Source organism: Microcaecilia unicolor, chromosome 2, assembly GCF_901765095.1.
Source record: "Microcaecilia unicolor chromosome 2, aMicUni1.1, whole genome shotgun sequence".
Classification (NCBI taxonomy): Eukaryota; Metazoa; Chordata; class Amphibia; order Gymnophiona; family Siphonopidae; genus Microcaecilia; species Microcaecilia unicolor.
Genome location: NC_044032.1, coordinates 343,465,414 through 343,479,577, shown reverse-complemented (window position 1 = coordinate 343,479,577; position 14,164 = coordinate 343,465,414). Strand labels below are relative to the sequence as shown.

General features: G+C 45.6%; 1 protein-coding gene across 1 annotated transcript in view; it reads left to right on the top strand.

Moving 5' to 3' along the window:
• Positions 1-13,845, top strand: part of FBXO10 (F-box protein 10) — a 195,486-nt gene extending 181,641 nt beyond the window's left edge. The window contains exon 10 of the mRNA XM_030192457.1: positions 13,534-13,845. Coding sequence (XP_030048317.1) covers positions 13,534-13,711 — 178 coding nt within the window. The 3' untranslated portion in view covers positions 13,712-13,845. The remainder of the gene's footprint in view (positions 1-13,533) is intronic.
• Positions 13,846-14,164: the final 319 nt, after the last annotated feature.

The window sequence follows — 14,164 nt, the reverse complement described above, 5'->3', positions numbered from 1 at the left end:
ATTTTCCCCAAGTCCATTTTAATAATGGCCTTTGGATTTTTCCTTTAGGAAGCCTGCCAAGCCTTTTTTTAAACCCTGCTAAGCTAACCACTTTTACTACATTCTCTGGCAACGAATTCCAGAGTTTAATTACACGTTGAGTAAAGAAATATTTTCTCCAATTTGTTTTAAATGTACTACTTTGTAGCTTCATTGTGTGCCCCCTAGTCCTAGTATTTTTGGAAAGAGTAAACAAGCGATTTATGTCTACCACTCCACTCATTATTTTATAGACCTCTATCGTATCTCCCATCAGCCATCTTTTCTCCAAGCTGAAGAGCCGTAGCCTCTTTAGCCTTTCCATCCCCCTCTCACTAACTTATCTAAAAGAAAAAAAAAGTTGCCCCCCCCCCCCCCCCCCCAGTTTTACTGAATTGGCTATTTTTCTTCCATTTGCATCTTTGATTTCTTGACTACTTTACCAGCTTCTCTAAATATTTTCTGACATTGTCGCCTGTCTTCCTCTTTCTGCGACCTCATGTAGTTTATGAAAGTAATTTCTTTTTCCTTCACTTTTCAGCACTTTCCTAATAAAAATGTTTGTTTCACATAAAATAACTCCTTTCATTTTTGCCTACTGCTTTTTTACTTCCCCCAAATGTTCCAATCCATACATGACATGAGAAGTGGCAAGAGCTGGGACTGGGAGGCCGATGATCAGAGGTAAATGCAGGTGCTAGAGACCATTAGCGCCTGACTAACATCCACATTTACCTGTGCTTCATTGATTAGCCATTTGGAGAGTCAGAATGAAAGCACACAGCAGATCAATGCAGGTAGCATGGAAATACATGCTAATGTATGTTGGTGTGCTCTTTCATTCCGGCGCCCTATGATCAAAGGTAGAGCGCACTGATCAATGGCACTTTACCACTTAAAACCCTATGCCAGCTTGGAGCTGATGTTAGGGCAGGAGGGGAAGCAAGACAGCAGCTGGGTGGCAGGATGCAGTTCTCCGCCCGTGCTGTCACTGTCAGCCTTGGGGGTCCAGTGGACCCCCCCCCCCCCCCCCCCACAAAAGGTATGACTTCGGGGGTCTGGAGGACCTCCTGACCCCCCCACCCCAAATACAAATAACCTGGTGGTCCAGTTGGACCCCTGTCCTCCTGCCCTAACCCCCCCCCCCCCCCATGGGAATGGCCCAGGGGTCCACTGGACCCCCCACAAATATGCAAACATCCTATGCATTGCTTTGTTTTGCTTGTTCAGATAAGATTGTAGAGCAAGTTTTAATAAACTGTAAAACAGTGGTGTATTGGTTGACTGGTTGTCCCACTTTCTCCTACTATTCATAACTCCCTCATTGTCCTGGTAGATAACTTTAAATACCTGGGCGTTATAATATACTGTCAGTTTGCCTGTGACAAACAGGTTATTTCTTCGCATTACGTCTTTTTTGTACTTTGAAATTCTTCCTTGACTCTGCAGCTTAGATGACACGCTTCGACAGTGCCAAACCTCTTCGAGAAAAACTGCACTGGCTCCCAATCAAGGAGCGGATCATCGGTTCTGCTAGATCGTATCTAAATCTACACTACCCAAACTGCAAAGGCTTAAAATACAAAACAACTTACGCATCCGGCTTCTCCAACATAAGTGCACAACTATGGAATGGCCTCCCAAAAGCTGTGAAAACAATCCATGACCACCTTAGCTTCCGGAAATCACTGAAGACCATCTTGTTCCAAAGGGCATACCCTACTGACCCAACTTAAATGCCTGAATCCAGCAACACAACGGAACTAAAGCCCGTAACGAACACTATATAACTCTTCTTCTCTACGATTCTAACGTCTCTGTAACACATGAACCTTTTTGATAATAACATCACTTTGTATCTGGTTTTTTCATTGAAGACGACTAACGTCTCACGGTACTATGTAAGCCACATTGAGCCTGCAAATAGGTGGGAAAATGTGGGGTACAAATGTAACAAATAAATAAATTCTCTTTTCCTCTTCAAAATATACTGTAACATTGTGTACTCCAGGATTACCCAGTCAGCTCATAAAAAATTTACAACATTGCAAAATATTGCAATATGTGTTTTCTCAGGTGCCAGATATTTCAATCATGCAGCCCCACTCTTGGCTTTTTGTTCATTTCAAATAGGTTCTGTTCCAGACTATGCCCCCCTCTCATAACTTTACATACTCCTCCTAGCCATTTACGCAGCATCCATGATTCGCCTTGCCATCCCTTCAGCTGTCAGGCCAGGCTGGAATTTATACAATGTGGCACCTTCTCTCATACTGTTCTGTTGCTCTGAAACACTCTTCCATTTAATCTACATTCTGAATGAACCTGGCCCGAATTCAGGGCTGCTCTTCTTGCTTTTCTTTTTTACTAAGGCTTTCAGCGAAAAGACAGGTTGTGGCTGGGGACTTAGATGTTTATTTATTTATTTTATTTATTTAGATCATTTATACCCCGCTTTTTACCACAGTTTAGCAGCCTCAAAGCGGCTTACAATGAACTAATGAAACAATTACAATGACAGTAGAGAGGGTAGAAGGAACAGAGAAAGAGGGGAAGGGAATATAAATACAATATTTAAACAAATAAATAGGCAGGGAAAAGAAAGCAAGAAGAAGAAGAGAAAGTTAGGAGTCCAAAATCAGGTCTTGACTGGCTGAGATTCATTAGGCAGGTAATCAGATCCTGCGAACAGGACAGGAATGCAGGCGGTGGCCAACGGCTGGAATCGGCGATCCAGGAGGAAACAGGGCCCCTTCAGCATGCAGCAGTCTGTTAAAATTAATGTCTGAGTAGCTGGAGTACTCTGCCTTTATCTTGGCATTGCGCCGTGGAAATGTGCAGAAGAAGGCATTGGCCAGAAGAGATGCAATTTGCTCTTGCGACATTGTGATGGAGTGATTCATTTTTTGCTTCAGCAGTGCTATCAGCTGAGTGCAGAGTTCCGGCAGGTGACACGATAGCTTTACCATGTCAGGCAGGATGGACTGGAACAGATGATCAGCCTCAGCATCTTCAAGCACCCTTCCACAGAAATCAATGAGAGCTGTGAAGTCCCACTTCTTGGCATGAGCAACATTGTATTTCAGTATAGCATTCTTCAAGTCCACAGCGCTGCCGAACTCTTAATGTAATGCAAATTGGATGACATCCCATGGGCTTCTAGCAGTCCTCTCCCCATTCTCATGTAAAATAAACATTTAAATGCCAGTTTATGCACGTATCAAATGTGAATAGGGCTTGTAAAATGAGAGTTTAATTGTAACCAAATGAGTCTTTCTGTTGTTGCTTTTCAAATTTGAATCTACTCTTTGCAGAACTACACTCCTTCCCGTGTAGGAGCGTATAACTTTTAAACTCTGTACTCTAGTCCACAAGATTCTCTATGGAGCAGCCCCAGTGTACATGGATGCCCTTGTCAACCTACCACTAAGAAACTCGCTCAGAACTGCCCGTTCTTACTTAAACCTCCATTACCCTCCGTGTTCTAGACTCAAGTATAAAACCACATATGCTTCCACCTTTTCCTATGTCAGTACTCACTTGTGGAATGCACTACCTAAATCAGTGAAAACGATTCAAGATCACCTGGCTTTCAGGAAGTCGCTCAAGACCTGCTTATTTAGGCAAGCGTACCCAAAAGATCCTGTCCTGCCTCACTGACCTCAAGCCACTGCTCTATGGACTGACCCACTTTCTCTTTGCCTCTCCACCCCGCTTATCCCTTTCCATTTATTGTACTCGCCTATTTGTTATTTAAATGTTGTAAGCCACATTGAGCCTGCCAGCGGTGGGAAATTGTGGGGTATAAGTGCTGTAAAATAAATAATAATAAATAATTCTTCCAGCTTTAGATATATTGTTAGAGGGGCATAATTGAACGGCACCGGTGAAATCAATGGCCGGCCATCTTCGGGGCCGACACCGTAAGCGGGCGGAGCCAAGCGTATTTTTTGAAATACGCTTCGCACCAGCCAAATTGCTCACCGGGTTTAGAATAGGATCGCCGGCAGATCACCGGGTTTAGATGAGATGGCCAGCTCCGATTTTCAGCCATAATGGAAACCGGACCTGGCCATCTCAAACCCGGTGAAATGCAAGGCATTTGGCTGTGGGAGGAGCCAGCATTTGTAGTGCACTGGCCCCCCTGACATGCCAGGACACCAACCGGGCACCCTAGAGGGCACTTAAAAAATCTTTTTAAAAAACCCAAAATTAGCTTCGAGGTGCATAGCACCCTTCCCTTGTCTGCTGAGCCACCCAAATCCCCCCCCCCCCCCAAAAAAAAAAAAACTCATGGCCCACAAGTCTACACCATTACCATAGCCCTAAGGGGTGAAGGGGGGCACCTACATGTGGGTAGAGTGGGTTTTGGGGGGTTTTGGAGGGCTCAACATTAACCACCACAAGTGTAACAGGTGGGGGGGATGGGCCTGGGTCCACCTGCCTGAAGTGCAGTGCACCCACTAAAAATGTCTCCAGGGACCTGCATACTGCTGTCAAGGAGCTGGGTATGACATTTGAGGCTGGCATACAGGCTGGCAAAAAATGTTTTAATTGTTTTTTTTTGTGTGTGTGGGAGGGGGTTGGTGACCACTGGGGGAGTAAGGGGAGGTGATCCCCGCTTCCCTCCGGTGGTCATCTGGTCAGTTGGGGTTCTTTTTTGGGACTTGGTTCTAAAAATAAATGGACCAAGTCCGGCCGGCGAAATGCTCGTTCAAGCCGGCCTTTTATTTTCATAATAAGGTGAAGTCGGCCATCTCGTAACCCCGCCCCCTTCCCGCCTTCGCTACCCTACCAACACACCCCCTTGAAGGTTGGCCGGCACCGTAACGAAAAAGCAATTGGGGCCGGCCAAAATCGGCTTTTGATAATACCGATTTAGCCAGGATTAAGAGATCGCCGGCGATCTCCTGATTTGTGTTGGAAGATCGCCGACGATCCCTTTCAAAAATAAGCCTGTTAGTCTTCTACATGCACTGCATGTTTGACATCTCCCCAAAGATTCTCAATAATATTCAAGCCTTTGGACTATGAAGGCCATTCCAAACTTTTCATTTTCTTTGCTGTAAGTACTTCATGGTTAATCTTGAGGTGTGTTTCAGATTTTTGTCTTGCTGAAATATTTAACCTGTTTTTGGCTTCAATTTCTTCACTGACTGTGGGGCATTAGCTTCTAGGATATTTTGATATTTAGTTGAATGCATTTTTCTTTCCTCCCAAATAGGACTACATTCTATATATCATGCCTAAAAAACTCGGTGCCAAAATGAAATTCACCTAAGCATATTCTCTAAAGTACAGTTTAATTTAAGCATACTTTATAGAATAAGCCTAAATTTCTGCATGGTATATAGAATACGCAGAGCGCTGCTCTGCGTGACTAAATTTAGTCATGGGCAGTTACGCCAAGTAAAAATTAGTGTAAATCCCGAATCCTAAATTATGCATGGACCGAGGGGTATGCTATAACAACACGCATAGATTTCAGAAACACCTCTGACCCACCCATCCCACGCCTATGGCCAGGCCCACCTTTTAAGTACGCAACTTAGAATTTACATGCACCACGTTCTAATTAATGACAATTAGTGCTGATAATTGGCTGTTAACATCCAATTATCAATGCTGTTTAGCTTGTTAACCAATTAACGTATGCGCATTATTATGGAATACGCTTCAATTTCCGCATGGAAATCTCTGCGTGATATATAGAAATCCCAGGGTTAATATGTTACTAGCTGATAAGCATTTGCAGAACATAACTGATACCTGTAAGAATTGCTGGATTTCAGACAGATGGCATTAGCATTTGCTTGCTTAGGGCAGTCAATTAATCCTACAAAGCATTTATTTCCATCTATTCTGCGTATGTCATGCACAGTGTAATTTCTGTTATTTCTTCTTGTTTGGGACTGCATGCTCATCAACTAGAACAGTAAGAAACCTATTCTCCTGAACATTTCTGAATAAAATTAGCTCTCAAAATATCAGCAGCTATTTGTAAAAGCTCATTTTGTGAGGCTTATGAGATTGAAAGAACCCTACATTTTTCTTGTGAATATTTCATTATACTTGAAAAACAGATTGCTTAATGCTGAAAGGTTCTCTAGTTTGCTGATTTTTCACTCTCCTCCTGACCCTGCAGTTCATTTCCTTGTGTAGCCAGGCAAAATAGAAAATTGGTAATTTCTGTAGCATGCTCACAGTTTCATGAGAATTTCACAAGTGTGCTGCTGTAAAGCCCAATTTGACTATTTGACAACAGGCCAACTTTCAGAATGCTGTTTGATAATTAAGATTCAGTCATGCACTTAGGCTACAGAATGCTGCAGGGGCTGTATGCAGTGGTGTGCTGGAGCTGGCTCGCTCCGGCTCGCAAGTCCGACCAGTTGTTAGAAAGGGCGAGCCGGCTCTCCCTCCCTCCCTTCCCTCCGGATCCGATCCCTCACCGACCCTGCCTTGGCCATCAAATTCTTCGGGGCAGGCAGTGTTGCCTGCCCGCTGCCATCGCTGACTCTCCCCCGCTGCCGGTTCGCGCTTTAAAAGTGGCCGCCGAGACTTCCAGAGGCGGCCTCGTGAGACTTCTGCCCTGTGACTGTTTTCTTTGTCTGTGCTCACCTTGCCCTCTGGTGGCCAGTACCGGTGACTGCTTTAGACTATCTGTTGCTGTTTTCCAAACATGTTCCAGAGGCCAGTCCGGTCCGGATTTTCCGGTCTGCCAGACTTGCTTGGCTTGGTTGTACCTAAGCAGCATCCTTACTTGCCTTGAGATTCCTGCAGCTGAGCCTCAGCTGGTGATGGTCTTTTTAAGCGCCTGTGGGCTTTGCTGCTTTGCCTTTGCAATGCCAAAGGTTGAGGTTTGTGTGCTTTGTGCTCTTCTGCCTTGTCTTGCTTTGCCTTGTTTCTTGTCAGTATTCCTAGTCTTAGTCTGTGTTCCTAGCTTGTTTGAGTCTCCTGAATCCTGTCCTGTTTGCTCCTTCCCTGTCTGCTTTTGGCTTACTTCCCCTTCTGTTTGTGAACCTTGTATCTTGTCTGTTTGAGACCCTGTATCTTGAATCCTGTACTAGCCAAGCTTGTGTCTGTATTCTTGTCTGTTTGAGACCCTGTATCTTGAACCCTGTCTAGTCTAGCTTGTTTCTCCCTACTCGGTCCAGTAAGTCCTGCCGGCTGCCTGCACCTAGGGGCTCAACCCCTAGGGAACGGCGGTCAAGCTCAGGTGAAGTCCTGTTCCACTCACGCTAGTTTCTGAATCCTGCTTGTGTTTCTTGATTCTGGTCCCTGCCAAGCCCAAGTCCATTCCGGTTCTGCTTATTCCTGCCTCGCCTGCCTACAGCTTCTACTCCAGTCCTGTTGGTCCAGTCCTGGTTGGAGGGTTTTGCCTGCTGCTGCCACTCCTCGTCAGCAGCCCAAGGGCTCACGATTCCAGACTATCCTTGAGAACCTGACAATATCGAATTGTAGGAGTACACTATTGCCAGTTGCAATTACTTGTTTGAATTTGGTTAGGAGAGTGATTAGTACTGTTTCGGTGCTGTGGTTGGATTGAAATCCTGATTGTGATTCATGTAGTATTGAGAATTTGTTTAAGTAGTCGGTGAGTTGGTTGGTTACCATACTTTCCATTAGTTTCACTGCCAGAGGGATGGATGCTACCGGGCAGTAGTTGGTTATGTCATTTGCTTTTTTTTTTTTTTTTTTTTAATCTTTAGGTATTGGACTGAGTAGTATATTTCCTTTATCCTTAGGGAAGAATCCATGTTGTAACATGTAGTTTAGGTGTGACGTGAGGTCTGTTATGAAGCATTGAGGGGCGGATTTTATTAGGTTGGGACATATGTCCAGTTTGCAGTGGGATTTGGCAACCCTGTTGATTGCTTGGGTGACGGTTTCGTCGGTCAGTAGATCGAAGTTTGTCCAGATTCGGTCTGCTGGGTATTCATTGGGGATTGGGTCCAGGCTGTCAGTTAAATTTTCATGGTCGGTGGCATTAAGTGGTAACGTGAATCATAGTTTTATCATTTTCTCATTGAAATATTTAGCAAGGTTGTCTGCTGATGGGGTGTCTGTGTTGGTTGTGGTAACCGGTGTAGTGTCTAGTAGTTTGTTCACAAGGTGGAAAGGTTTATTTTTATTTTTGTTAAATTTGTACCCCGCGCTTTCCCACTCATGGCAGGCTCAATGCGGCTTACATGAGGCAATGGAGGGTTAAGTGACTTGCCCAGAGTCACAAGGAGCTGTCTGTGCCTGAAGTGGGAATCGAACTCAGTTCCCCAGGACCAAAGTCCACCACCCTAACCACTAGGCCACTCCTCCATGCGTGTCTTTGTAGTCTGGCCCTATTTTGGTTTTGTAGTATGATCTTTTGGTTTGTCTTATTCAATTCTGGTCGCCGCATCTCAAGAAAGATATAGTACAATTGGAAAAGGTGCAGCAAAGGGCGACTAAAATGATAGCGGGGATGGGACGACTTCCCTCTGAAGAAAGACTAAGGAGGCTAGTGCTTTTCAGCTTGGAGAAGAGACGGCTGAGGGGAGACATGATAGAGGTATATACAGTGGTGGAAATAAGTATTTGATCCCTTGCTGATTTTGTAAGTTTGCCCACTGACAAAGACATGAGCAGCCCATAATTGAAGGGTAGGTTATTGGTAACAGTGAGAGATAGCACATCACAAATTAAATCCGGAAAATCACATTGTGGAAAGTATATGAATTTATTTGCATTCTGCAGAGGGAAATAAGTATTTGATCCCTCTGGCAAACAAGACCTAATACTTGGTGGCAAAACCCTTGTTGGCAAGCACAGCGGTCAGACGTCTTCTGTAGTTGATGATGAGGTTTGCACACATGTCAGGAGGAATTTTGGTCCACTCCTCTTTGCAGATCATCTCTAAATCATTAAGAGTTCTGGGCTGTCGCTTGGCAACTCGCAGCTTCAGCTCCCTCCATAAGTTTTCAATGGGATTAAGGTCTGGTGACTGGCTAGGCCACTCCATGACCCTAATGTGCTTCTTCCTGAGCCACTCCTTTGTTGCCTTGGCTGTATGTTTTGGGTCATTGTCGTGCTGGAAGACCCAGCCACGACCCATTTTTAAGGCCCTGGCGGAGGGAAGGAGGTTGTCACTCAGAATTGTACGGTACATGGCCCCATCCATTCTCCCATTGATGCGGTGAAGTAGTCCTGTGCCCTTAGCAGAGAAACACCCCCAAAACATAACATTTCCACCTCCATGCTTGACAGTGGGGACGGTGTTCTTTGGGTCATAGGCAGCATTTCTCTTCCTCCAAACACGGCGAGTTGAGTTCATGCCAAAGAGCTCAATTTTTGTCTCATCTGACCACAGCACCTTCTCCCAATCACTCTCGGCATCATCCAGGTGTTCACTGGCAAACTTCAGACGGGCCGTCACATGTGCCTTCCGGAGCAGGGGGACCTTGCGGGCACTGCAGGATTGCAATCCGTTATGTCGTAATGTGTTACCAATGGTTTTCGTGGTGACAGTGGTCCCAGCTGCCTTGAGATCATTGACAAGTTCCCCCCTTGTAGTTGTAGGCTGATTTCTAACCTTCCTCATGATCAAGGATACCCCACGAGGTGAGATTTTGCGTGGAGCCCCAGATCTTTGTCGATTGACAGTCATTTTGTACTTCTTCCATTTTCTTACTATGGCACCAACAGTTGTCTCCTTCTCGCCCAGCGTCTTACTGATGGTTTTGTAGCCCATTCCAGCCTTGTGCAGGTGTATGATCTTGTCCCTGACATCCTTAGACAGCTCCTTGCTCTTGGCCATTTTGTAGAGGTTAGAGTCTGACTGATTCACTGAGTCTGTGGACAGGTGTCTTTCATACAGGTGACCATTGCCGACAGCTGTCTGTCATGCAGGTAACGAGTTGATTTGGAGCATCTACCTGGTCTGTAGGGGCCAGATCTCTTACTGGTTGGTGGGGGATCAAATACTTATTTCCCTCTGCAGAATGCAAATAAATTCATATACTTTCCACAATGTGATTTTCCGGATTTAATTTGTGATGTGCTATCTCTCACTGTTACCAATAACCTACCCTTCAATTATGGGCTGCTCATGTCTTTGTCAGTGGGCAAACTTACAAAATCAGCAAGGGATCAAATACTTATTTCCACCACTGTAAAATAATGAGTGGAGTGGAACAGGTGGATGTGAAGCGTCTGTTCACGCTTTCCAAAAATACTAGGACTAGGGGGCATGCGATGAAACTACAGTGTAGTAAATTTAAAACAAATCGGAGAAAATCTTTCTTCACCCAACGCATAATTAAACTCTGGAATTCATTGCCAGAAAATGTGGTGAAGGCGGTTAGCTTAGCAGAGTTTAAAAAGGGGTTAGACGGTTTCCTAAAGGACAAGTCCAGTAAACCACTACTAAATGGACTTGGGAAAAATCCACAATTCCAGGAATAACATGTATAGAATGTTTGTACTTTTGGGAAGCTCGCCAGGTGCCCTTGGCCTGGATTGGCCGCTGTCGTGGACAGGATGCTGGGCTCGATGGACCCTTGGTCTTTTCCCAATGTGGCATTACTTATGTACTTATGTACATGAGTTTGATTCCCACTTCAGGCACAGGCAGCTCCTTGTGACTCTGGGCAAGTCACTTAACCCTCCATTGCCCCATGTAAGCCGCATTGAGCCTGACATGAGTGGGAAAGCGCGGGGTATAAATGTAACAAAAATAAAAATAAATTGTATATTTGTATTTTCTTTGCATTTGTTTCCATGTGTTAAGTGTGTATTCATCTTTCATTTTTTTCCATGCTCGGTCAAGTCTCCTAGCTTGTGTTTTTAATTTTTTCAGTTCTTCGTTGAACCATGGTACCGAGATGTGTCATCGTGAGGTTTTTGTTTGTAATGGTGCAGTTTTGTCTAATATGCTCCTGCATCTGTTGTCCCAATTTAGGTGGTAGTGTTTGTAGTCTGTTTGTGCTGTCCACTCATTCTTGTAGAACTGTTGCCAGAATGTGACAGGGTCAATTTGGCCTCTCGTGGTGTAGGTTGTGCGTTCTTGCTTGTGGTATGAGCCTTTTTTTCGCCATTGTAGGGCAAGGTTTAGTTTGTGGTGGTCTGACCATGGTATGTCTGTCCATTTTGTGTCTGTTAGTATTAGGTTTAAATCTGAGGACAGTTTGTGTGTGATGAGGTCGAGTGTGTGTCCTTTAACATGGGTTGCTTGCATATTAGGCCTGTTGAGGTTCCATAGTTGGAGGAAATCCTTGCATTCACGTGCATTGGTTGCGTTAGGGTCTTCTAAGTGTAGGTTTATGTCGCCTATTATAAGTAAATTAGAGTTAGATATACAGGTATTCAATATGAAATCCATGAAGTGTGATTGGCATTCTTTCCAGTTACCTGGTGGTCTATAAAACAAGACAACATTTAGGTGGTCAAGCAAGGTAGTACGGTGGATTCTAACTGAGGCGATTTCAAGTTGTGGTGTTGACTCGGCTGTTGTTGTTACGGTGAAGTGGGATCTATAGATTAGTGCTATGCCTCCTCCTCTTTTTTTCTTTTCTTGTCCAGTGAGTGATTTTGTAGCCTGGGGGACATAGATCTAAAATTATGGGATCCTTATGATCGTGGATCCAGGTTTCGCTGATGAATAGTAGATCAAGGTTGTCTGCCGTGATCCAATCTGTTATTATTGTTGTTTTGTTGATTACTGATCTGGCGTTTATGTATCCTGCTTGAATTGTTTGGTAGGGGTCAGCTGGGTTCGAGGTTGTGTTGATTTTCGTTAGTTGTCTATTCTCCTGTAGTGTGGGTTTATTGTGTCCTTTCTTTCCTTTGTATTGATTTTGTCCGCTTATGGTAATTCTTCCATTGTTTTGGTTGTTGTTATTCTGGTGAGGTGTATTGTATCTGGGTAGTCTGTTGAGATTGTGTAATGTGGGTATGTTGTTGGTGTTCGTGAGGGAGATTGTTAGTGTGTGGTGAATTAGGTACAGTGAGTCAATTATTAGGAGCAGTTTCATGTTGTTCATTTTGGTGTTAATTCGCTTTGGGCTGTTAGATGATGTGATATGATGGTTGTGATGTTGGTCCTTGTTCATAGGATGGTGTTTGTGTGGTCTGGAATGGGTTTGTTATTTTGTGGTAATGTTGAGCAGGTTGACTGATTAAGAATGACTGATTTACTCACAGTTAGATGTGCGGTTCTAGAGCTGTATCAATGGTCGGGTGTAGTGATCTCCAGAGTGGTGATTGTGGTCCAGGATGAGCAGATAGCTGGGCAGGTATGGGCAGTTCAGGGCTAGGATGAGCAGATAGTTGGGCAGGTAGGGGCAGTTCAGGGCTAGGGCCGTCCTCGGCATCTGTCCCGACATTGGATCATATGCATTATTCATGCATTTAGTTGTATTGGGGTTAGCTCAGGGTTGATCACTGTCTCTCTCCCTTCCTTGAGTTTATGCACAGTTAGATGTACAGGAGTGATGCTTCAGGGTGTAGAGACTCCGTGGGTCTGGATGCTGTGTCTGTGGTTTGGGTGGGGGTTAAGGGAGACCCCAAGTTCAGTCAGGTGTGCGAAGGAGTTTCCTCAGGGCAGGATCTCTTTGAATAATGAGAGATGTGACTGTGGATGAGGTAGGGTTCTGTTTAAATATTTCCTGTAGTGACGATAGGAGCTGGGGAGAGGCAGTAGTGTTGGCTGCGCCCCGGGCCTCGGCCTCCTCCAACCACGTTACCTCCGCTTCTTCACTTCCCCCACATCTCCAGTCAACCCGGGTCGCAGGCGCCATCAGCCGAAAACTTGGCAGTCCTAACAGTCTCGTTCGGGTCTGTTTATGCGTCAGACATGATCACTCGATCCCGTGCTGCTGGCCAGGGTCAGGCAGTCGGGCGGTGAAGTGGTAGTGCCTGGTGCAGGGCTGGAATCGCGCGGCCGCATGGACCACGGCATGGAGCGAGCCGGTCTTTTCACTTCACTCTGGATGGGCAGGCAGGTGGGGGGGAGGGCTGGTCGGGCGATTGCAGCTCTGGGGTAGTTAGGGAATGGAGGTGGTCACTTACCGGGCTTCGGCTGCTTCTAATGTCGTTGCTACAGGACCGCTGTTGTGTCGGAGCTGGGTTATGGTTAGGTTGCAATCATGTGGTCACCGGCTCGGAGTGGCTCGTTCACCTCCCTTACCTTGGTCGGACTGATGGGCGGGTTCAATTGCAGGTGGCCAGTCGGGCGGGAGGTAGAGCTGGGCTGTTTAGGTAAAAACATCCTCCTTTTTAGACATGGACGTATTTTCCAATGGGAAGAAATGTCCATGTCTTTTGGGTCCTTCTTAGTCCTGCCCAAAACACCCCCTCCTCACTATTTGATGAACTGCAGAGTAAAGGGCTGCAAAGTGAACATGAGAAAGCTCCAAGGGCCACCAAAATATTTCAGTCTTACACATTTAACTTTAACTTTTAAAATAAAAAAATAAAATCATTATTCTTACCTTTGTTGTCTGGTGACTAATAGAAATTTGTGAAATATTTTTGTTCTTGTAGATCTGAAATATCATGGACACTGGAAAACCCTCCAGCCAGGCCTCATATTGAAGGATCAACCAGAGGCACCTCCACTGCTCAAACCAGTCAAAGGGTAACATCCATGACAAACCGGATAGCTGCACAAGTGGAAGGTGGCTGCCATAACAACGGGAGTCTCTTCTGCTCTATTCTTTGACTTTGGCAGTTTTATTTGTAGTGTCTTTGAGCCAGGAATATTTTAAACTACACTGGGCCATTCAAGGATTGCCAGCTTTGGGAGCCTTGCTATTTCAGAATGAATCCTGCATTCCCACAGCCTCTGGACCAGTGGCGTAGCTACGTGGGGCCAGGGGGGCCTGGGCCCCCGTAGATTTGGCCCTGGACCCCTCTGCCGACGACCCTCTCAACCCCCCCTCCCACCGCCAACCCGCTGTCGCCTGCCTTTGCTGGTGGGGGACCTCAACCCCCGCCAGCCGAGGTCCTCTTCTTCTCGCAAAAGGCTTCCTTCTGTTTCTGACGTCCTGCACGTACACCGTGCAGGACGTCAGAAACAGAAGGAAGCCTTTTACGAGAAGAAGAGGACCTCGGCTGGCGGGGGTTGGGATCCCCCGCCAGCAAAGGTATGCGATGGCGGGTTGGCGGCGGGAGG